The following is a 25,735-nucleotide window of genomic DNA, read 5'->3' as shown; positions in this document are numbered from 1 at the left end:
GCTGTGTTAGTATCAGGTGTACAGCAAAGTGATTGAGATAGATATATATGGGTATACATATATATATATATATTCCTTTTCATATTCTTTTCCATCATCGGTTATTAGAAGACAGTGAATATAGTTCCTTGTGCTATACAATAGGACCTTGTAGTTTATCTATTTTATACATAGTAGTGTGTATATGTTAATCCCAAACTCCTAATTTATCTCTTCCCCCTCATCCTCTTTGGTAATCATAACTTTGTTTTCTATGTCTGTGAGTCTATTTCTGTTTTGTAAATAAGTTCATTTGTATCATTTTTTTAGATTCCACATATAAGCAATATCATATAATATTTGTCTTTCTCCATCTCACTTGCTTCATTTAGTATGTTAATCTCTAGATCCACCCATGTTGCTGCAAATGGCATTATTTAATTATTTTTTATGGCTGAGTAATATTCCATTATATATATATATATATATATATATATATATATATATATATACCACATCTTCTTTATCCATTCATCTGTTGATGGACATTTAGGTTGCTTCCATGTCTTGGCTATTATAAATAGTGCTAATATGAACACTGGGGTGCATGTATCTTTTTGAGTTAGAGTTTCCTCTAGATGTATGCCCAGGAGTGGGATTGCTAGGTCATATGGTAACTCTATATTTAGTTTTTTAAGGAACCTTCATACTGTTCTCCATAAAGGTTGCACCAATTTACATTCCCACCAACAGTGTGGGCGGGTTCCCTTTTCTCCACACCCTCTTCAGCATTTATTATTTTTAGACTTTTTAGCAATGGCCATTCTGACTGGTGTGAGGTGATATCTCATTGTAGTTTTGATTTGCATTTCTCTGGTAATTAGTGATGTTGAGCATCTTTTCATGTGCCTATTGGCCATCTGGATGTCTTCTTTGGAGAAATGTCTATTTAGGTTTTCTGCCCATTTTTTTAGATTGGATTGTTTGTTATTTTGATATTAAGCTGTATGAGCTGTTTATATATTTTGGAAATTAATCTCTTGTTGATAGCATAGTTTGCACTCCCAGTCTGTACGTTGTCTTTCATCACCATTCTTTTGCTCATTCCTCCTCCACAAATTACCTTTAAAAATAGATCCAATCAGGTCTTTCTCCTGCTTAAGGACTTATCTCAATGTTGAGTTAAAAGGTTTTATCTTTGCATACAAGCTGTTTCGCAAATGATCTCCTTAGGCCTCTACAATCATTCACTTTACACTTCAATTACGTTGAATTCCTCACTGGTATTGGGATACCAGCTACTTTAAAGATTCTGTGCCTTTCGCTATGCTTCCTAGAAGCCTCTCCTTCATCCCTTAAAATACAGCTCAGTAATGTTCCTTCTGTCACCCTTTCCTTAATGCCTACCACAGAACATACGACCAGGAATTGTTCTCTGAGCCCTCATAGTTTATGTGCACCTCTCAAAAATAACACAGTCCATCTCTAACTCTTCCATATTTGTTTATGTTATTATGGCACCATAATAGCCTTATTATGATTTTAGGCAGCCTCTCTGCTAATGGATGGGGCTGTGGTCCTGTCTTGCTAGTTGTTGGGCATGAGGTGTCCAGCACTATAGCTTGCTGGTCATTGAGTGAAGCTGGGTCTTGGTGTTGAGATGGAGATCTCTGGGAGATTTTCGCCGTTTGATATTACGTGGAGCTGGGAGGTCTCTTGTGGACCAGTGTCCTGAAGTTGGTTCTCCCACCTCAGAGACACAGCCCTGACGCCTGGCTGGAGCACCAAGAGCCTTTAATCCACACGACTCAGAATAAGAGGGAGAAAAAATAGAAAGGAAAGAAAGGAAGGAAGGAAGGAAGAAAGGAAGGAAGGAAAAAAGAAAGAAAGGAAGATAGAAGAAAGGAAGGAAGAAAGAGTGGAAGGAAGAAAGGAAGAAAGAAAGGAAGGAAGAAAGGAAGGAAGGAAGAAAGAAAGAAAGAAGATAAAGTAGGATAAAATAAAGTTATTAAGATAAAAAATAATTATTAAGAAGAAAAATTTTTTAAAGTAAACAAACAAACAAACAAAAAAACCCGGGACAGTCAGAACCCTAGGACAAACGGTGAAAGCAAAGCTATACAGACAAAATCTCACACAGAAGCATACACATACACACTCACAAACAGAGGAAAAGAGGAAAAAACAATATATCTTGCTCTCAAAGTCCACCTCCTCATTTTGGGAAGATTCGTTGTCTATTCAGGTATTCCACAGACGCAGGGTCCATCAAGGTGATTGTGGAGATTTGATCCGCTGCTCCTGAGGCTGCTGGGAGAGATTTCCCTTTCTCTTCTTTGTTCGCACAGCTCCTGGGGTTCAGCATTGGATTTGGCCCCGCCTCTCCGTGTAAGTCGCCTGAGGGCGTCTGTTCTTCGCTCAGACAGGATGGGGTTAAAGGAGCAGCTGATTCGGAGGCTCTGGCTCACTCACACGGCGGGGTGGGGGGGGGAGGAGGGAGGGGTACGGATGCAGGGCGAGCCTGCAAAGGCAACGGCAGCGGCAGTGGCAGGTGTGAAGTTGCATGAGCCTAAGGCGCACCGTGTGTTCTCCCGGGGAAGTTGTCCCTGGATCACGGGACCCTGGCAGTGGTGGCAGGCTGCACAGGCTCCCAGGATGGGAGGCACAGATGGGTTTTTAAAGTTTCTTTAAATAGTTTTATTGTTTTTTCTTTTACATTTAAATATTTCATTAACCTAGAATTCATTTTAATAAGTTATGAAGAAGGTCAACTTTTGTTTTCTAGCCAGTTATGCTTAGGTCATTTATTAAACCATTCTTTGCCAGGGGAAATGAAATGCCAACTTTATTAAAAGTCTTTTTGGATCTCTATACAGACTCTCTCCAGTGCTACACTGTCTTGGTCATCTTTAAAGTATAGCTTTTGGATGAAGTATTCTCCCTCCTACCCTTCACTTTTTTTCTTTCTGTCTAGAAAAATTCTGATTTCAATTTTTTCTTCTTTTGTTTGTTCTAGGGGCTATTTAGAAAAGCCTTTCTTAGTTTCCAATTAGTTACTTTTTTAGGGGGTTTGGGTGAGTTATCTTTTTGTTTCTATAACCCTGACCTGATGTGGAATTGGTGAGTCATCTTTTAATTATTAATTTCCAAGTATTTCATCAACTATTTAGTTTAACCAATTTTTTCATTCTGTTTTAAAATTAAGATATTCTTTGTGGACAAGTACATGATTAATTTTTGTGATTGTTTCATAGGCAAAAAGAATTATATTTTTACATTTATAGGTTACAAAATTTTATGTTACCAAATTTGTTGATAATATTTAAATATTCTGTACCTTTTTTATTTTATATAATTGATGTATCATATTTAAAATATGTGCATGTATGCATGAACATAGATTTATATACACATACATTTTTAAAAAACAATTATTATTTATTTACTTATTTTTGGCTGTGTTGGGTCTTTGTTTCTGTGCCAGGGCTTTCTCTAGTTGCAGTGAGAGGGGGCCTCTCTTCATTGCTGTGCACGGGCCTCTCATTGTTGCAGCCTCTCCTGTTGCAGAGCACAGGCTCCAGACACGCAGGCTCAGTAGTTGTGGCTCACGGGCCTAGTTGCTCCACGGCACGTGGGATCTTCCCAGACCAGGGTTCGAACCTGTGTCCCCTGTATTGGTAGGCAGATTCTCAACCACTGCGCCCCATACATGCTTTTATGTGTGGTTCGTGTGTATATAATAAGGTCTCACTCAGTGTTTTGTGTATGTGTGTTTTCTTTTCCTGTTCTAGAAATTTTGTTTTATGTTATTGGCTCTTTTATTATCTAGTGCATGAAAGTTTATGACTACTATATCTTCTCCATGGATTATACTTTTTAATCATTATATAATGTGCCTCTTTTACTTGTTTCATCCTTTTAGAATTGAATTTCACCTTGTTAAATATTAGTATTATCATTACTCCCAATTTCTTTTTTTTTTTTCTTTTGTGGTACGCGGGCCTCTCACTGTTGTGGCCTCTCCCGTTGCGGAGCACAGGCTCCGGACGCGCAGGCTCAGCGGCCATGGCTCACGGGCCTAGCCGCTCCGCGGCATGTGGGATCTTCCCGGACCGGGGCACGAACCCGTGTTCCCTGCATCGGCAGGCGGATTCTCAACCACTGCGCCACCAGGGAAGCCCCCAATTTCTTTTTTATTGAATTTACCTATATATCTTTACAAGTCATTTTATTTTAACATTATCACTTTATTTTAAAAGCTTTCCTAAAATAATAAATACATTTTAAAACAATTTTAACTTTATTTTCTTAATTTTATTATTGTTTCCTCTTTCTTTAATTTTTTGCATGTTGTTCCTTTATTTCCAAACTTTCTCTATCACTCAGTGTAGAAGATTTTCTTACAGTTGATGAATTTGTTTAAAAACAGTTTTATTTTGGGCTTCCCTGGTGGCGCAGGGGTTGAGAGTTTGCCTGCCGATGCAGGGGACGTGGGTTCGTGCTTTGGTCCGGGAGGATCCCACGTGCCGCGGAGCGGCTGGGCCCGTGAGCCATGGCCGCTGAGCCTGCGCGTCCGGAGCCTGTGAAGAGGCCACAGCAGTGAGAGGCCCACGTACCGCAAAAAAAATAAAAACAGTTTTATTTTACATTGACTTTTTAAATTTTTTTGTTTCCTCTTTCCTTAACTTCTGCTACTTACTCGTGGTGCTACTTCTCCTCCCACCGCCTACCCCACCCAAGCCCCTCTCAATCTGCAAGTTCTGTTTAGATTACCCATTTTAAAATAACCCCAACTTGAATGAATGAACCAGTAAATGAATAAAATAGATATGAACCTGAAAGTTTTGCCAGTAAAGTACGTGGTTTTTAAATATGTCTGCTACAGGGCTTCCCTGGTGGTGCAGTGGTTGAGAGTCCGCCTGCCGATGCAGGGGACACGGGTTCGTGCCCCGGTCTGGGAAGATCCCACATGCCATGGAGCGGCTGGGCCCGTGAGCCATGGCCGCTGAGCCTGTGCGTCCAGGGCCTGTGCTCCGCAATGGGAGAGGCCACAAAGTGAGAGGCTCACATACCGCCCCCAAAAACAAAAAACAACAACAACAACAAAAAAATATGTCTGCTACAGAGGAAAGTGCTGAATTAGGTATTTTGTTCCTGAGTAAGAAATGTAAAAAATATTCAGCTGTATCTTAATTTTACACCTAGATAGATCCATCTTCATCTGTTAGCCTGTGGCCACCTTGATGCTCTCTTTAGCATGGAGTGGTGCATGAGAAACCTCTTGATTACTCTTTCCTTAAATGCAGAGACTGTATTGTTCTCCCTACTACTTCACTCAAGGTATGGCACAAAGTAATGACCCAATAAAATATTTGTGAATTAAGAAATTTAAGGGTTAAAAGGAACTTTAAAGGTCTTCCATTTCAAACTCCTACTGAATGCATAAATCCCTTCTATATCTATTGATGTCATATTTCATTTTTATTAAAAGAAATTATTTACATTTTGATTCATGTATTCTATTTACATATTTATTTTTAGTGTCTGGAAACCTTTTAGAATAAAGTATTAAATTTCCAGAAAATATTATAAAAATATTTTAAATTGATAATTACTAGAGTTCCTTTAATAAAGGTGAGGACATTCTATAAATTAATTTTTTGATGAGAAAATAGTAGCTTAGGGAGGTTAAATAATGTGATGATAAGAAACATGTCTGGGGATGACGCTCACAATGGTGTTCTTACAGGCTGTAACCACTTAAGTTGCCCACATAATTTATTCTAAGCTCTAGGATAATGATACTGTAGTTTATAGATAAACATGTGTATTGCAAATAGCATTTAATTTTAATTACTTTTCCAGTAGTATTACTGATCTAATTATACTCTGTCATGTGTTCCCCTTATAACCAACAAAATACATTTCCAAGTTAGCCAACACTAGGGGTGCAGCTGGTGAATCAAAACAACACCCATCCATCCAAGTTCATTATTTATCTCAAATCATGTCTAGAAAAGCCTGAAAGAAAATGATACCATATTAATATAAGTACATGCAGCATGCATTTGCTGAAACAACTTCAGAAGTAGCAACATTTAGATTTTGGTGAAGATTATACAAATTGCTTGTAGCTAATGAAATTTACATAGAAACCATTCTGGAGCTATCATATTTATTTATTTATGCATTTATTAATTCACCTATATCTTCGTTTTAATTGACTCTCAAATACTTTATAAATCTCATTTATGAAGAAAAATCTTTAATTAATTGAGGCTGGGGGTGTCAGGGACTTAAACATCATAGAAGGGAGTTAAGTAGTATGGTGAGGAATTTGCACCCGGGGAAGAGATTCATATTCTCATACGAGAGTTAGACATTTTGTCTTCCATTTCCACTTGTAAAAGCAACACTTCAAAACCACAGAGGCAAGAAAATTTAAGGTAACCTGCCAGGATTGAGCTGAGAAATGCTTAGCTGTTAAACAGTGGTCTCCCTCTTCATCAGCTCATTGCTGAAGGTGGCTACATGTTGATTGCAACAGAGCACTCTGGAAAATATTTACTAAATCCACCTTTGGTTCTATCTGCAATAGATCTATGACCTCAGGGTCATATACCTACATAGGCTGTTGCAAAACTGCATTAAAAGTATCTCCTTTTGAGAGATAAAGCAAATGTAGCAAACAGTTGGTGAATCTAGGTGAAATGCATAGAGGTATTCATTAAACTATTCTTACAATTTCTTCATAAGACTGAAACTTTTCAAATAAAAAGTTGTTGGAGGGGTTTCCCTGGTGGTGCAGTGGTTGAGAGCCCACCTGCCGATGCAGGGGACACGGGTTCGTGCCCCGGTCCAGGAAGATCCCACATGCAGCAGAGCGGCTGGGCCCGTGAGCCATGGCCGCTGGGCCTGCTTATCCGGAGCCTGTGCTCCTCAAGGGGAGAGGCCACAACAGTGGGAGGCCCGTGTACCAAAAAAAAAAAAAAAAAAAGTTGTTGGAGAAATAAATATAATTCAGTCAAAAGACAAAACCAAAACACATATCACCTGTTGGTCACATCTTGGTTGGGAGGAGAGAAAGTGTTACAACAGTTAATATTCATACCAGTTAAGACTATTTGCATAAGCAAATAGTGTAATCTCCTCTCCCAGTGTAATCACCTAGGAAATAAAATATTTGAGTAAATAGTGGGTAATATGCTCCTGATTGCTATCCTACATACATAAAGAATGCTTAAGAATTCATATAAAAGATGATTCTCCTAATAGAAAATTGGGGATAGGACCTGAAAGGGAACTCTCAAAACAAGATACACAAACGATTATTAAACATTTAAAAATCCCTTAGTTGCACCAGTAATTCAAGATATGAAAATTAAAGCAATTGTCAATATTTTTTTTTTTGGTACGCGGGCCTCTCACTGTTGTGGCCTCTCCCGTTGCGGAGCACAGGCTCCGGACGCGCAGGCTCAGCGGCCATGGTTCACGGGCCTAGCCGCTCCGCGGCATGTGGGATCTTCCCGGACCGGGGCACGAACCCGTGTCCCCTGCATCGGCAGGCGGATTCCCAACCACTGCGCCACCAGGGAAGCCCAATTGTCAATATTTTAATCATAACTTTCAGCATTCATGAAGGAGAAGAAAAATAAAAGTACAAACACCTCTAATTCTGTGTGTTACAGGTAAATCAATGCAATCTTTATGGAGAGTTATTTGGCAATACATTTATTTAAAAAATTTTAGGGCTTTCCTGGTGGCGCAGTGGTTGAGAGTCTGCCTGCCGATGTAGGGGACACGGGTTCGTGCCCCCGGTCCGGGAAGATCCCACATGCCATGGAGCAGCTAGGCTAGGCCCATGAGCCATGACCTGAGCCATGACCTGAGCCATGACCGCTGAGCCTGCACATCCGGAGCCTGTGCTCCGCAACGGGAGAGGCCACAACAGTGAGAGGCCTGCATACCGCAAAAAAAAAAAAAAAAAAAAAAAAAAAAAAAAATTTTAGAATGCCCAAATCCTTTATTTCCTCTAGAAATTCTGCTTCTAGGAATTTATTCTAGAAGGAAATAGATAAAAACCTATATTATAAATCATACAGATTATGTATATATGCAAAAAAGTTATGCATAAGGATGCTAATTGCAGTACTGTCTTTATTAGGACTAGGTCAGAAAAATCTAAATGTCTAATGAGAGACACTTGCTTAAAAAAGGAGTACATGGGGCTTCCCTGGTGGCGCAGTGGTTGAGAGTCCGCCTGCCGATGCAGGGGACACGGGTTCGTGCCCTGGTCCGGGAAGATCCCACGTGCCGCGGAGCGGCTGGGCCCGTGAGCCATGGCCACTGAGCCTCTGTGTGCGGAGCCTGCGCTCCGCAACAGGAGAGGCCACAGAAGTGAGAGGTCCGTGTACCGCAAAAAAAAAAAAAAAAAAGGAGTACATGGCACACTATGGAATATTATATGGCCATTAAAAATCATAGAAATATGATTAATATTACTTAATATTAATGTTACTTAATATTCTTCTATAGTGAAGAAGAAGAATATTAAGTAACATGGAAAGAATAGAAGAATATAGAAGAAAATTAAGTAACTATAGAAGAATATAAGTATCTCCTTTTGAGAGATAAAGCAAATGTAGCAAACAGTTTGTGAATCTAGGTGAAATGCATAGAGGTATTCATTAAACTATTCTTACAATTTCTTTGTAAGACTGAAACTTAGAAGAATATTAAGTAACATGGAAGAATATTAACTATAGACGAATATTAAGTAACATGGAAAGAATAGAAGAATATTAAGTAACATGGAAGAAGAATATTAAGTAACATGGAAAATTTTCCGTGCCACAATGTGAAATATTCAAATTCTAAAACATGCACAGGATAAAAAGAAAAACATCTAATCTACCGAGATATTAGCTGCTTCCCTCTTAGTGCTGAAATTATAAATTGTTCTATATTTCTCTGTATTTCCCAAAACGTCTACACTGTTACGGCCGCTCCCATTGCGGAGCACAGGCTCCAGACGCGCAGGCTCAGCGGCCATGGCTCACGGGCCCAGCCGCTCCGAGGCATGTGGGATCTTCCCGGACCGGGGCACGAACCCATGTTCCCAGCATCGGCAGGCGGACTCTCAACCACTGCGCCACCAGGGAAGCCCAACATGTACTCCTTTCGTTATTTAAAATCACAATTAATGCTAAAATAAGCAGAACTTATTCCATTTGCTAGGTTCAGGCATAATTATGCACCAGCACATTGTGACTTGGTGCAGAACTGAGCGGCAGTGAGCGTCAGGCGGGGCGCCAGGTCACGTGGCACAGCGGGGCAATGTGTGTGGTTCAGACCACAGCTTCAGCTCTATGTGCAAATGGTAGGTAGCACCCTTCATTTGTTTCTGCACCGAAGACAAACTAAGAGTCCAACTGAAGAATTCGCTGAGACTGACAGGTACCAGAATAGAAACAGTGGTTCCAGCTGCTAAAATCCAAGCTGAGCCTTAAAGATAGGCGGTGGTCACAGTATGAAGTCACAGTAATTTCAAAGATGACCTCTTGCTCTAAATATTGCCTCATAGTCACCACTTGAGTGGGAAGAGTGCTAGATAAGACAGATGGGAGTCTCAGGTGAATGCAAATGCAGCCTGAATCACTCGTTCTGAAATCCAGCTGGTGATCAGAATCTCTTGCGGACATTTATTAAAAATGTATCTTCTTAGGATCTTCCCATGTAGAGGTTCTGATGTAATAAACCTGGGTTGACTCCAGGAACTCTGTAGTCGAAATAAGCTCTGCAGGATTAGATGATCAGTGTGTGTAATGGTTGAACAGAAATGTCAGTTCAACTACTGTGGCTCGTGGTATGCTAGATAATCTACGTTTTTGCCCCATGTGTTTTCACCTTAAAAAACAAGGCTTCAGTTAACATTGGTTACTTGTTTTCCTTTGTTCCTAAATGCAGAGGAATGGGAAGTTTACATCCCAAGTGCATATATCCTTTATAGTTTGTTCCATAGTTTCAGTCTTAATTGTATAATAAATATATTATAGTTCTCATGCCATAGTATGGGATTATTAATTTTCAACTCATCTTTTTATTATCTTCATAAAAGTCATGAGTTAACCTTTTTAGATACTGTTTTATATATTCTAACTAGGGGACACTACCTTTTGATTGTATTTGAAATTGTGAAGCTTGAATGGGCAAAATCAGATAGGTAACATTTCTTACCAACTGATACCTTAAGAAGGCTTACTTCTTTCTAGATAGATATTACATATTACCCAGGTGTGGTCTCTTTGTTTCTGCTACTTGTACATTAACTAAGAAATTGACCATCGGATTATCTACTTTAGTGGGTTTTAATCTGTGGTTTTACTTTAAACTCTAAGATTCACTTAGTCCTCTCTGAGTACATAAGGGGGTTGAACAAAGATCTGAGGGATATTGCCCTTAGATTGGGCCCCTGCCACCTCACCATCCTTTATTTCGTGGGCTTTTGATACACTCAGGCTTGCTGCAAATTTTCTAATTTCCAGTATCTTGCATATTGAGTTTCTATGTGTGCCTTTATTGGAAAATGGGTTCTACCTTAAAAAGGGCTATCCAAGATCTTGATAATCATTGGATTTAGTCATAGAATATTTATAAATTTATGAAAATCTGACTTTCTGACAGGCAGATGATTCTGGAATCAAAGATGAATAAGAGCTCATTATCAGCAAAGGAGAAAGATGTGTAGAACAGGCAAATTGCATTTAAAGCGAAGCTTGAAATGGACAGCAATTTTGTCAGATGGTGTTGGAGGAAAGATGTTGTTTACAGTGGGAGCACAATATAAAAGGGCCTGACCTTTCCGGGAATGGTGAAAAATTCACTGTGACAAGAGTGCAGATGTATAGTGAAGGGGGACAGGGGCAGGAGACAGTGCTGGGACCAAGTAACAAACCATTTTCACTCCCAGCTAAGAAATCTGGATTTTAACACTTAGATAACAACAAGCTAACATTAAGTAACTTGGTCAGAATTTTCTGTTTTTAGGATGGTATATGTGATGGCAGAGTAACAGACAAATTGAATATAGGTGGGACAGAACCTACGGCAGGGAAACCAGGTAAAAGTTGATGTTGGCTGTGATGAAGAATTAAGGGAGTGATGGTATTTCCATGATAGAAATGAATAACCTTTGCTTAGATGCAAAGGTTAAGAAGATGAGAGTCAGGACAATGTTTCCATGAAAATCAGTGGTAATGACACACTACAAGAGGGAAGGAGGACTAAGGGTCAGAGGGTTGCACAGGGCAGATGGAGAATACAGAGTAAAAGAAAGTTGCGTTGATATACTCATTTGCCAGGGAGAAGTAGAAGAAGAGAAATTCACTTCTACTTCAGTTCTGGTGTGACCATGTGAAAAACAAAAACCCAGTTGATGCTAATAGGCTGAATCTCCAGGGGCAACAGGCGAATGCTGCTTCCTCCCTCGCTGTTTCCCTCAAAAAACAAATGGTGAAGACTTGACCGTGACTGTCCTCTTGGAAATCTCTGATCCGCAAGTCTAGTTCCCTGCAGAGCAGTGGATTTTCATGGTGCAGAGGGAGATGCTGAACCTTCAGGGGTTCACTGACATTTCATTAGCTACCTGAGGTTGTGAATGCTTCTCTTTTCTCCCAAGTTCAAAGCCTAACTCAGTGGCCATGTGGAGTACCAAATAAGAAAACATTAATTTATTGTAACAGAAACCAGTTTAATGAATAAATCTTTTTGAGTTTTCTGTGACAGATCTTACATAAATAAGGAGAGTTTTAAAAGTGGACTTTTAAATACAGGTTTTTAGCTCACCTCACAGTTTTCCCACAAGGATAGAAAATTTCTCTTCCTAATGTGAAACTTTTCACAATCCCCTGAAATTATGAACACTGACTACCCACAGTCATCCATCCTTTTAGTTACATCTTGGTATGCAATAGAAATGATGAATATGAAAGAAAATCATGTGCTCTTTTAAATGTCATTTGCCTAAATACTGTTTCCAAAAAGTCACACTTACTACATTTTGATAGCTTTAGAGGGATATAAGGTATGAAAAAAATTCTGATGACATGATATATAAAAATTTTGTCACATAGGGAAGAATAATTATGTATGTAGGACTATTGCTCTGGGAAGTAGGGCCTGATCTTCATGGACATCTTCTTCATCGAGTACCAGGACCCCTGCCAGTTCATCCACACCACTCCGTCGTCTGTGCCATGCTTTGCCATGTCCCAGGTATAAGGGCCACCCCAGTAGTATCTGCCATTTGGATTGGCCGCATGACATCTATTATACCACCATCCACCACCATCCTCTTTAGAACACTGCTTTCTGGGATCTGCAGTTTTCCTGAAAGGAAATTTGTTTGGGATTATTAGAACTGCAGTGCTCTCAAGTTGATTCTTTGCAAAGTACGCACAGAGAAGTGCTGGGTGCAATATTCCTTCCCTCTGGTTCTATTTGTAAAGTCACAATTACACAGCAAAGGTCTTCTCTGCCCTATAGCAAGAAAGGGAGAGAACTGGGCCTATGTGGCAAATTAATCTATATTTGTTACTTTATCCTGAAATGACAGCTTTCAGAGCCCTTAGTGTTACAGATCCCTGGAAAACAAAATGGAGGTTTTGATATACACAGTCCAATTTAGAGATAGGGAAATCTATCTAAGTACACACTACTTAGTAACTGTGCTCAAATTCCAGTTGTCTCTTTTATGGTTATGTGATTTTGTGTAAATTACTTAATCTCTCTAATCTTCATTTGTAAAATGAGGATAGTAATGGCAACCTTATAGCTGGAGGGCTTTAGAGTGACCCAGAAAGAGCTTAGCTCTTTCCCGTGTGCCAGTGGCTGGCACACAGGAAGTACCCAAGAAATGAGAGTCACTAATCACATTAGCCATCATTAATGACTCCAAGCAGCAATGTTAGCAGCGGTGCTAAAAGCAGGAGGGAAGAACCAGCACGTACCAGCCGTCGTTGTCTCTGTCGTATGTGCTGAAGAACATGCTGTTGTGGATGGTCATAGTCCGGTTTTCTCCCACCAGTTGAGAAGCTCCTTCTATGAGGGCATTGCCAGCTGTGCCCTTGTATTTGCTCACTGAGAGTTGATATTTGTTGGCCTCATTCTGTACAGTGAATCCTTCATAGAGTGCTGTCACCTTATCTCCTTTCCAGTCCTCCATTTCAATAAAAAGCTTTGTCGGTCCCAACCTGGTAAGCTGGCTAATTTTGTCATTTCCAAGCCAATACTCACCTAAAGGAAAAATAACATCTCACCAAAAATAAAACCTTTAAAAAAAACTGGCTTTTTTCCCTCATCATTAGCTTTTATACTCTTTTTGTAAATTCTTCTTAACCTCCTAAAACTCCTAAAAACAGACTACCAACACTACGTTTTTTAAATGGAAAAAAAAAACATTTAAAAAAGAATGATTTTGTTTTGTACTCCCAGCTTTTACCTGGTACACCACAGTATTTTTTCCCATCTGCATTGGTTGCAATATTTCCAAATCCTTCCTTATATGGATCCCATTTCCTGCCAAAGTCAACACTACCATCTTGACGGTTCTGAATTACTGTCCATCCTTCGGTTGAAAGAAACAAAATAACACACATTACCACTAACAAATAATGTTGCTTTGAGGGCAATGTCTGAATTTCTTGTCCATTTAATTCATGCCCATTGATATTTAGTGCTCCAAAATAGATATAATAAGGAAATAAATGTGAGAGGAAAACTCGCAAAATCTTTGGAAACTGCAAGTGCCTTATCTTACCCTAAATTGTGAATCAGAGATATTCTAAAACATCAGATTGAATTCCAAATCAATTGGCTCATTGTTAGCTACGTTAAAGCTAGGTTTTATTTCCTGGCATTTTATGGTATCAAAATAATTTCAGCATAATAGGTCAAAAGCTATCAAACACTTACCTCCTCTTTCTGTTTTCATATCACAGTATACTCTATATGGTTTGATAGAACTGTCAGGCTGAATGAGATACATTTCAGATGTTTCACCTCCTTTCCTGATAATTTCCTCACATTCTGCAACCGTAAGATAACATTATATTTAGGGACTACAACATCGTTACCTTGTCTTTAGTCACTAATTTTGTAAGATAACTGATTACATAGATACTAAGGAACATTTTATTTTAGACATTTGAGAATATGTTGTAGAAACTGAATCTTCCTTTTACTAAGAATCAAACTCAGTTTCAAGGAATTCTATCTGCCAAGGGGGTGAAAAAGCTCTTCTCTACCTTTTGTGTCCTGTGATTTCCATAAACTTCCAGAACCCACGTGATGGAGAAATCCCTACATCTATCCATGATTCCACCATCTTTTCAAGCAAGCATGTACATTACACACATGGAGCTACCACCATCATTACACTGCTTCCTACTCATCAAAAACTGGCAAATGCATTAGGCATGCTAGGGATATCTTCATGATGTGCTAAGATGTCATTAGGATCTGTTGGGAAAATCCACTGGACTTCTTTTAGTTCTCTTATTTTTAGAGAGTGTGAGTTCTTCTGGAACCGCTAGAAATATGTGTCTTAACTAGATACCTCTGCCAGACACCACAGGAATATTGCAAGTGACAGTACACGGGCTGCGGCAGTATTCCATCTGAGCTGAGACATCCGATTCTAATTTTTGTATTTTGCTTCTCACATTTTCCAGAATTGAACGGAGTACACGAAGTTTAGTTGGGATATTACTGTTCACAGTCTCATCTATATATAACTGGTGCTTTTCCAGCTGTGAGGAGTACTCATTTATCACATTTTCATTATCTGGAAAAATGAAATTATGTAGGAATGGTTAGCATTTTCTCTCGATAAAAAAACTAAACGTATTCAACCACACAATTGTGATTCTGATTTTCTGAGAATAAACTAATAGACCCAGAATGAACATCGGGCAGTCATGATATGTAGTTGTACTTAGGGGAAATTATTTGCCCCATGGCATACACAAATTAACATACAGTCTAGCTACTATAATAGTAATTTACCTTAGATTAAGCTAAAAATTATGCCTAATAATAAATACAATAAGTTGTTTATTACTTTGGTGAGGAAAAGAGGAGAAAGCAGGACTTAGGCTTTCCATCTCAGAAGTTCAACATCTTATGGAGTAGATACACTTGATTTATTTATCCATCTTACTTAAGTACAGCAGAGCCTTGAAATACACAAGAGAAATGCCATGATTCCTTTGAAAAATGTCCAAACTTGGGTATGCTACTCCCTGAAACATCTATGCCATGCTGGCTCACTAGCTGATTCCTAACCACCAGGCCAATAGCACTCAAAGTTCAGATCTCAGGAGTCAAAGGATAAGATCATTATCTTCAATTCAATTGAGTATATACTGGAAACATATTCAAAACCTCAAATGTTAAATCTATAAATGCTAAATTTTTACTCTGTGAATATACTGTCTTCGGAGTCACAAGTTTTTTAATAGACTAAAAATAAGGACTCACAGTGAAAATTTTCATAGAGAATCATCCTTGCTGATGCCAGACTGGGAATAAGAGTTGCATAGTGCTTGTCAGACAAGTTGCAGGTGAAGATGCCTAAGTGAGGACCTTGGGGTAATCAGGCTCATACTGAACTACTCGGACTCATCTGGAAACATGAATCTTCTCAGAATTGTGCATTCCCATGGCACTCTGACAGTTTCAATTTTATAATAGAATCAAACAGGAAACACAAGGATATCTACCTTTTAGTTGCTTCTGCCTCTCTTTCCACAGGGTTTTTAGCAGAGTTATATACTGAAAGGTTGAAGAAGAGGTCTGGGAAACAGACTCTATATTAGCAAGTAACTCTTCTACATTCTTTCTGATTGGTCTTTCCTCTTTTACCAAAGTATCTTGCAACTGACATCCTGTAGGACACAACACGCCCTGTAAATAAAGAAAATAGCTAACATTAGATGAAGGATTGGGGTTATGGATATTTGTGAAAATAGCACATAGTGAAAATTCAATGATATCATTCACCAGTATAAAAACTGGCAATTTGATTTTCTTTATGTGAGACAAGAAATTCTAGACTCATCATTATATTCCTCTGAAGATTAAAAATAATCCTTACCACAGAACAAAGGTAACTAGCCTATGAAAATGTTACCATCTGAACAGACAATGTGGGCAAAGTACAAAGGAGATGATGTTTCGTGATGTGTTATGTGTCCTAATTTGTAATCTTGGGCCCAGACCAAAGAAAATTAGAAAAGCACCCTTAGCCCAAGGCCCAATAAGTTTATGTTTTGTATTTACATTCAAAAGAAACAAACAAAATAAAAATGATGGTAATGTGGGTCAACACAACATCAGGAAGACATGATGAATACAGGCCTTCTTCACATGGGAGGCCCACCCACCAGGTCTGGGTCAGCGTGCAGGCAGCCATCAGCATCAGGGGGTTTTCTCTGCAATTTCTTCTGGCGGATAGCTGCTTTGTCTGGACGAGGCTGATAGCCACCTCCGCTGATGGGAGGGGGGACGGGTCTCAGGCTGGGAGCCTCTTCCCTCTTCTTGTCATAGGGTCGATGACCACGGGCATGCAAAGGATACTTCAGCGAACCAGGCAGAAATAAAATGTAGAGAGTTATAGGAGATTTTAGGTGTAGCTACTCCAACACCCTCATTCTATAACTTAGGTTATCAAATGACTGAGGATTTGCTTAAGGTCCATCAACTAGCTAGTTGTTGTTTGTAAATCAATAGGTTCCTTAGGTCTCTTCAGTAACAGTTGAAAGAAAAACAGTGCAAAAGCTATTGTGCCTGGGGTAGTTTTTAAAAAGAGACTTTAAAAAATGTTGCATCAGATAATGAAAGGTAATGACCTCAGATTCCTGAAACCTATACACTGCAACACACAAAATAGTAAGAAATCTATACCGTCAGGAGGAATAAATGTTCTCAAGGCACTGGATTACTAAATTCCAATAATTATTGTTAATTATTTTTTTACTTTCAATTTTTATGAATTGACGATTAACTCAGCTAACTCCTATATAAAAATATTTAAGAGGTAATACAGATTTATTAAAAGCAAAATTTACTTAGGATTTATTTGTAATAAGACAACCATTGGCTCTAACATGTTTGAAGAGGAATAAGGTATTCTGGAGCCAGACTGCTTGGTTTCCAGTCTTGACCCCCACCACTTACTAGCTATGAAGATCTTCGGCAAGTTACTTCATCTGTAAAATAGGTATGATAAAAGTATCTGCCATATGAGATGATTGTTAGGATTAAGTGACTTATTGCATATGACACCCTTAGAAGACTGCCTGGCACATATTGAGTTATTATTATTATTTTTATTGCAATCACACATAACAGATACTACAGTGTAAGTGGCTTTTCCACTACTAACTTCAATCTTATCTTCTATCAACAAAATTGTTAAATCATTCTCATGAAATTTTCTACTTGATTTCCTTTATCAAATACCATGATTTTCTCATATTTAAAATAATTCTCAAGGTATGTGCATTGCAACTAAAATTATTTGCTAATTGAAAAAATATTACATTAAAAGATAGTGAAGTGGAAAATATGCAATGCAATACAAAAGTGCTGGCATAGATTAACTATATTATCATCATATGACCTTTGTCAGTACTTACACCTTTTGGGACTTAATTACAAATTAACAAATGACTAGATTTGCTGCAGAGACTAAGTTCTCTAGCTATTTTGTGGGCCTAGAAGTCATCGAATGACTGTTTGGAATTTCACTGTCATTTATTCAGTAAGTTAGAATAATATTTAACATTTAGTGGTAGAGCGCTAGGCTTTAAACCCAGGCAAGTTGGATCAAGATTCCCCTGCTTAACTGCTGAAATTAAACTATAGTATATGTTATGTGTGGCTGCAAGAAAAATAATAATGTATGAAGATTTGTAGGAAATATACATATTTTGTGTCAAAGACATGGTCCCAGCCAGACAGGAATTTTATGAAATGTGATTCATCTGTTTACTACAAATCAAATTATAACAGAAGAAAAATAGTTCCTTTTATTTTAGAATATAATTAAAGAGGTAGTGTTGGTGATCTAGCTTTACTAGAGAAAAGTAAATGAAAAATGTTAAACATCTTGAAAGAAATTATATGAAGTTTATGAAGACCATTTATTGAATTAACTAAAACTAGAAAATCCAATTGGAAGGCTAAACTAGTAAACTGTCTCTGTGTAGATTAGTTGGTGAGCAGGAATGTAAAAGTGATTAGCCAAGTACTTTATAAAAGTTTACTCTTACACATTCTTTACATTTTTCTTACCTAATTCAATTAACCAAATAACTATCTTTTTATATGTATAGTTTGATAATTAAAACATTTAGGTTCCCTTCAAATTCAACAAGTGATCCAAAATGAATCACTCCATTTATGTATTACTGTGTACTTTTATTTCTAATATGGTGATACTATGCTGTATACAAGAAATTTGATCAGGAGTCATCTGATAATAAAATTTTAATTCTTTAAATATTCATTTCTCTAAATGCATTTTTGTATTTTTGACATCTTCAAACCAGTAGGAGTAAATCAGCGAAGATAGTATTTGAGGAAAAACTGTTCTACGAATGAATAAATTAAATGGAGCGATATATTTGATAACCACTAATAAGAACAATAAATAAATTTCTCATTTGAAAAAAACAATTTTTAATCTTCTATTACCACACTTGATCTATTCTGCTTTTAGATTTAGTTTACAATTTTCATTCATAAATAGCCTGTAATTTCGGGAGCTTTATATTACCCTCCTTCACCAAAGAGCCATCTAGCTACTACAGCTTTTTTCTTTTAAAATGCTGCTCTTTTATTATTTTATAGTCTGGGAAATTTTCAGATATTTGTTCTCAAATTGTAATAACATATTGCTAGAACTCAGTGAAAATGATAGTACTCAGGATAGCAACAATCGGAAAAACACATCTTAACATTAGCTCTGACATCTTCTTCCTGGGAAAATAAAGGTGATAAACCAGAAAATGAGAAATTATTATTTTGTTTCTATATAAGAAATACTATGCAACATTCTTTAAATAAAATAGGTCTTAGAGAGTAACAATTCAATTTCATAATTAAAATCAATGTTAATTTCATTATAATAAATATTCACATATGATTATGTTTTGGTTATATTTTATATTAATAATATTAGTAAGAATACAATAATATTTAAAAGTCACCTCATCGTAGCCACCAACAGCTTGGCCTTTAACCATAAAAACACACAATAGTAGCAGTAGTAGATGTTTCATGGTTTTAAATTTTTGGAAGTTCCAAGAAACCATCCTTTGCTATAGACTTAACTGAGTGATCTTCAAACCCATATATACCTGAATCCTCTGTTAGCTATGCCTTTCCAAGTGATTACCTTCCTTAGTTAATGTTTAATTTTTTGGTTCACTTGTTGTCTGAACCATTGTATCCCTTAAGCAACATGTTCCCAGAAAGACTTATTTACTTGTCATACAACTGTTCCCTGTTGGCCGAGTTTAGTAACACCGAAGTTCCTTAATTCATTTAATCAGACAATATGATAGGAAATTGGGACATTCCTAAAAGAGCTGTGTATCACATTTCCTGTAAATTAACGTGGATGCTACACAGGCTCCCAAAGAATGTGTGAGGAAAAAAATATTTTTAATCCAAGCACAAAAAATTTCGACCTACTTACAAGGCACCCACTAACATTGTGAACTCACTAGAGGTTTACCATAAGTGTTGTTTTGAGGTAATCCTGTAATTCAGTTTTTTAAAATGCCATTAAACTCAAGAATAATATTACCATGTGTTCATCTTCTCTTTCAGACATTAATCAGAATAACAAAATTATTGATAATATTCATGTCTTATGCTATGATAGACTAACATGAAAAAGAAAATGTAGTTTCTTTTTTTGCTCTGACCACTTTACTAATATGTTAAAATATTTAAATAATTCTAAACATTATTAAAATAATTAGTAGATTACAGATTCCTAAATCAAAATCATTATTATGGTGATGGGATACATAGTTAACATTTTATTTTTATTTTATATTTTATATTATATTATTAATATTTATAAAAACAATGTTATTTTAACATTAGTGAAGGCTTCATATATCTATTTCAAATAGAAGCTCAGACACCATTTCCTTTCATAATTTCCTATAAGCTAACAAATGCAACTTTGTCGTCTTTTCATTGTTTTTTGCAATCAGGATTAACAACTCTTACAAGAATCAATAGCAAAAACAAAGCCAAAACAAAAATCCCAGCAAGTGTTCTCTTTATAGCATTGTTCTGGGTTTTTTTGGTATGCAAAGTGAAACATCTGTTGTTAAATTTTTTAAGTGATTTTCTTAAAACGATAGCAGGTCATCCAGTTTTGGATCAGGAGAATATGTTTTAAACAATGCTTTGAAGCAGTCTCTTGATAATGGTAGGAAACACACTAAATTTCTTTCTTCTCTGGGTAACATAAGTTGCATTTCCAAATCCTTTTAACTCAGATTTATAGAAGCAAAGTGTTGAGTTTAAATTAAGTAAAATAGTTGATTGGATTTTTCCAAATTTATCTCATTCATTAGTACTGGGTAAATACTATAAGATTAGCTTAGTTTTATTTTTTCTTAGAAGAATACATACTCTGAGAAAGCAAATTTGTGTGTATGCGTGTGTCAATTAAAAGAAGATGCAATAATATTTCCCTTCAAAATGTAACTGAGGAAAAGTTTATTTTAATCATCTGGGCAGGGTTTTATTTTAATGATGTCAGGTTCTTGCTGATTTAAAAAGACACAATGTTAAGACAACTAAAAATTTTTTTTCTTTTGAGGTAACATTATATTATCTTCATTTTCAAGCACTGACATTACATCAACTAGCAATAGAACCATTATTTAATTACCAGAAGTTTGTTAATTTTTTGTTTCTTCTAGCATACTATAGTAACTTGTACATTGACGTGAAAGTTCCCTTATAAGTCTCCCTGTTTTTCTACTCTGACAGGCATTCTTGCCATCATCACCAGGAAGGTGGAAGGAAATCGCTGGAATTTATACTCCATAACACCAGAGACTAAACATTCATTCCACAAATAGTTCTTGAGGGCCTCCTATGTGACAGGCAGTGTGCTAGAAGCTGGGGATACATTGGTGAATAAGACAGACTATAGCAGGCATTTGATAAAAAATCGTAGAATGAATGAGTGAACTAGCGTTCATTGAAACAGGCCTCGGATTCCAAGCTCTGATAATCATTTATCTGCTTTAAGTTTTACAGATGAAGAAACAGAGACTCAGAGAGGTTAAGTAAAGTACTCAAGGCATACAAGTAGTAAGTACTGGTAGCAGGACTTGACCCATGTCTGTCTGACCAGACAGTTGATGCTCTGTGCCCGTTAGATCACGTTGCCCAACAAAATGCAAACGTGATAAAGAATTGACCTGAACCTTTTTGGTTTGCTGTTGTCGTTGTTTTGGTCAGCTCTTTTTCTTGAGACTACAGTGTCTCAGACGGGCACTCCCATCCTTAGCCTTTATTTTCACTTACATTTTCACTGTAATATGTGGGTGTGGGTTGGATATTCATGTCTGTGTGAGAGGCATGGTTGATGCAGTGAATAATAACTATGAGGTTCTTTAATTCTACTTCTTGCTAGATTTTTTTATAGAGTTATAAACAGCTATACTAACATTTTAAAGTGCCTAATATTACAAAGTAAATTACCATGTTTTCAAAGAGAAGAAATGCATTTACAGAGATTCTGCTCCCTAAAATACTTAAATTTTTTTTAATGTTGTTGTCATTGGCGGAGGAGAAAGGGAGTACTATTTGTTCAGTTATGTTTTTAGATCAATAGTGCAGGGTTCTTCGAATTAGCTGATCCCCTTATGTAAGTCAAGGGCAGTAAATCAGTGACAGAAAAAAACAGAAATTATCTGTCCTTCCCAGCGGCTCTCTGGCAAGAAGGGCAGACTTGCCAGCACTGATTGTCAAGCATTTGTTGTTGCTACTTTTACAATTCATGTCAGGCCCAGTTATAGCACACAAGGCAATTTGTGTTCATCAAATATTTATAGAACACCTACTTTGTGCTAGAGGCCAAGGATACTTTGGTCACTAAGATAGACAAAAGCCCTGTCCTCATGAAGCTTTGTGTCTAGAGGGGAAGACAGAAAATAAAAACTACTTATATGTGCTGAACCTAAGACCCTGTGCTGAACCAGGAAAGGTGAGGCTTTGGGAACAGTAACTTAGGGACCCTAACCTCCTTCCAGGGGAAAAATGACTTGAAAGGAAAAGGCTTTTTGGACTTGAAACTTGTGGTTTGAATGACTGTGTGGTTTATATCAGACACCAGCCACATGATAGGTATTTGACAAATATCTGTTGAACTAGTTTGTGAACATAGAATGAGTGAATGATTGAATAAATAAAATGAAATACTGATTTTCTTTGTCTAAGAAGGCATAGGTTTTGAGAACCATATAAAATCATTGTTAGTCTCTGTATGGTTTTTTTTTTTTTCTTTTTGTTTTTTTTCTTACCCTGAACCACAGTATGAGAACCACTATCCAAGGGGAAATTAATACTGAAGAGTTGGAAGCCAGCTTGGACCAGAGCTTGATGGGCAAGCCTGAGACTAACGTGACAGTGCCAGCCATAACTGGTTAGCATCTGCAATGGGAAAGCACATTGCAGGGAAGAAGGGTAGGGCTAGCTCTGTCTCTCATGGAAAGTCTCCTTCTATTGACTTGGTAGATATCAGTTTGCTTTTCTTATGGAAGCTGATACCATGGCAAAAAGGAGAAAAATAGGACATTTTCTCCTTCAACCCAATGCCAATCACAGGAGCTAGAGAAAAGACAGAGATGCTCTTTTGCTTCTGTCACATTAGACTCAAAACCACAAAGGGTGTGACCAACACCAGTTGGAGTGCTGCTCCCTTCTCTTGGAATGACCCCTAAAATGCAGGAGTGGGGCTCCTGCAGTCCTGTTAGTATTGTGATACCCTGACCCTCTAGCCACAGGTGACTGAGTAGAGGTAGATCCCTTACCCAAGCCAGCCCTATCAGCTTCTCTCCCCCAGTTTTATGTTTGCAAAGGAAGTAAGCAAAGGAAATAATTAGGTTGATTGGCCTGATGCCATATTCATGGCAGCATTCTAGAGAGAAAGCCTACCAACTTCAGCAGCAGGAGCCACCAAAACTTCCAAACTTGATCATTTGATTCTTCTGCCAAATCTGAGATACCTATTGTCCTTTTAAATAGTACTCCCCCCATTATCTTTTGGTAAGTTAATGGCAGGGGGTACTATTTAAAAGGTAAGTTAGGGCTTCCCTGGTGGTGCAGTGGTTAAGAATCCTCCTGCCAATGCAGGGGACACGGGTTCGAGCCCTGGTCTGGGAAGATCCCACATGCCGTGGAGCAACTAAGCCTGTGCGCCACAACTACTGAGCCTGAGCTCTAGAGCCCACGAGCCACAACTCCTGAAGCCTGGGCGCCTAGAGCCTGTGCTCTCAACAAGAGAAGCCACCGCAATGAGAAGCCCACACACCACAATGAAGAGTAGCCTCCGCTCTTCGCAACTAGAGAAAGCCCGCACACAGCAACAAGAGTCATGTACCACAATGTTCATTGCAGCTCTATTTACAATAGCCAGGATATGGAAGCAACCTAAGTGTCCATCAACATTTGAATGGATAAAGAAGATGTGGCACATATATACAATGGAATATTACTCAGCCATAAAAGAAATGAAATTGAGTTATTTGTAGTGAGGTGGATGGACCTAAAGACTGTTATACAGAGTGAAGTAAGTCAGAAAGAGAAAAATAAATACCGTATGCTAACACACATATATGGAATCTAAAAAAAAAGGTTCTGAAGAACCTAGGGGCAAGGACAGGAATAAAGACGCAGACGTAGAGAATAGACTTGAGGACACAGGGAGGGGGAAGGGTAAGCTGGGACGAAGTGAGAGAGTGGCATGGACTTATATATATTAACAAATGTAAGATAGCTAGTGGCAAGCAGCCGCATAGCACAGGGAGATCAGCTCGGTGCTTTGTGTCCACCTAGAGGGGTGGGAGGGAGATGCAGGAGGGAGGAGATATGGGGATATATGTATATGTACAGCTGATTCACTTTGTTATAAAGCAGAAACTAACTCACCATTGTAAAGCAATTATACCCCAAAAAAGATGTTTAAAAAAACAAAACAAACAAAAACAACAACAAAAAAAACAAAGACCCAACGCAGCCAAAAATAAATTAATTAATTAAATAAAATTTTTAAAAAAACCTCTAAAAGGTAAGTTAATTAATGGCTGAGATAGCTTCTGGGGTTTGCTGAACTATTTCAAAGGGAAATTTAAGATCAAATGTTTGGGAATTAAACTGAGTTTTTAAAAAAAGCATAAATCACACATTGGAAACAGAAGCTGTATTTTCACACAATGCAATAAAGCACTTAAAGTGATTAAGTATATAGTACCAGTAATAAAACTCTGTAGAAAATGAAAACTTTTTATTTGGAGTATTTTATAACATTCATTTAAAAAATCTTTCACTATTTAATAAAAATGTCTTGAATTAAATTAACAGTATTTTCTGTAAAATATGCCCAAGAGTAGATTAATGACATAACACACATTTATAATTTTGAGTCTTCTGATCCAAGAATAAGGTATGCATTTTCATTGATTCAAATCTTCTTTATGCCCCTTAAGCTTTTTTCATATGACTTGCATACTTTTCATTTATTGTTGTTATAAATGAGATTTTCCCCCATTATATGTTTTAACTGCATACATAAAAGCTATTGATTTTTGAAAGAGAATAAAGAGATGTCCTATATTGGTAGGTAAAAAAAAAAAAAATTAGCTTAACTAATGAAGGGAGACTTTCCTTAAGATTTGTACTATTGGTTTCACCCAAACAGACTTAATAATATATATTAATAAAGTATTCACCACGTGTGCTTTTGGGAACAATCCTCCTACATTTATGAAGAGCAGCAGTGACCCCTACTGCTCAAATAAGGCAGCTCTAGGTGTCAGCCAGGACAGGGATTCTTTTTTTTTTTTTTAATTTTTATTTGAGTATAGTTGATTCACAATGTTATGTTAGTTTCAGGTGTACAACAAAGTGAATCTGTTTTAAATATACATATAACCACTCTTTTTAAGATTCTTTTCCCATATAGGCCATTACAGAGTATTGAGTAGAGTTCCCTGTACTATACAGTAGGTCCTTATTAGTTACCTATTTTATATATAATAGTGTGTATATGTCAAACCCAATCTTCCAATTTATTCCTCCCCTTCCCTGGTAACCATAAGTTTATTTTCTACATCTGTAACTCTATTTCTGTTTTGTAGATAAGTTCATTTGTATCCTTTTTTTTTAGATTCCGTATATAAGCGATACCATATGATATTTGTCTTTCTCTGTCTGACCTACTTCACTCAATATGACAATCCATGTTGCTGCAAATGGCACTGTTTTTTAATGGCTGAGTAATATTCCACTGTATACATGTACAACATCTTTATCTATATTGCCATAGATATATTAGAATCTTGCTTACCTTTCTATAATTTTATTGCCCTTTGCTGGTCATGTTCTTTTGTGTGGTTATTTCTATCTACAGGTAAGGTATACTGATTTATTTTCCCAA

The 25,735-nt window shown here is 37.4% G+C and overlaps 1 protein-coding gene across 1 annotated transcript; it reads right to left on the bottom strand.

Moving 5' to 3' along the window:
* Positions 1-11,707: 11,707 nt before the first annotated feature.
* On the bottom strand, positions 11,708-19,402 carry FGB (fibrinogen beta chain). The gene is made up of 8 exons (XM_059066086.2): positions 19,251-19,402; positions 16,422-16,613; positions 15,759-15,942; positions 14,594-14,821; positions 13,951-14,064; positions 13,478-13,603; positions 12,987-13,272; positions 11,708-12,366 (listed from the first exon to the last, which is right to left on the bottom strand). The coding sequence occupies exons 1-8, from the start codon at positions 19,353-19,355 to the stop codon at positions 12,135-12,137; spliced, it is 1,467 nt and encodes a 488-aa protein (XP_058922069.1). The 5' UTR covers positions 19,356-19,402; the 3' UTR covers positions 11,708-12,134.
* Between the last annotated feature and the right edge of the window lie 6,333 nt (positions 19,403-25,735).

The sequence above is a fragment of the Kogia breviceps genome, chromosome 6, assembly GCF_026419965.1.
Source record: "Kogia breviceps isolate mKogBre1 chromosome 6, mKogBre1 haplotype 1, whole genome shotgun sequence".
Classification (NCBI taxonomy): domain Eukaryota; kingdom Metazoa; phylum Chordata; class Mammalia; order Artiodactyla; family Physeteridae; genus Kogia; species Kogia breviceps.
This window is presented reverse-complemented; position numbering and strand designations above follow the sequence as displayed.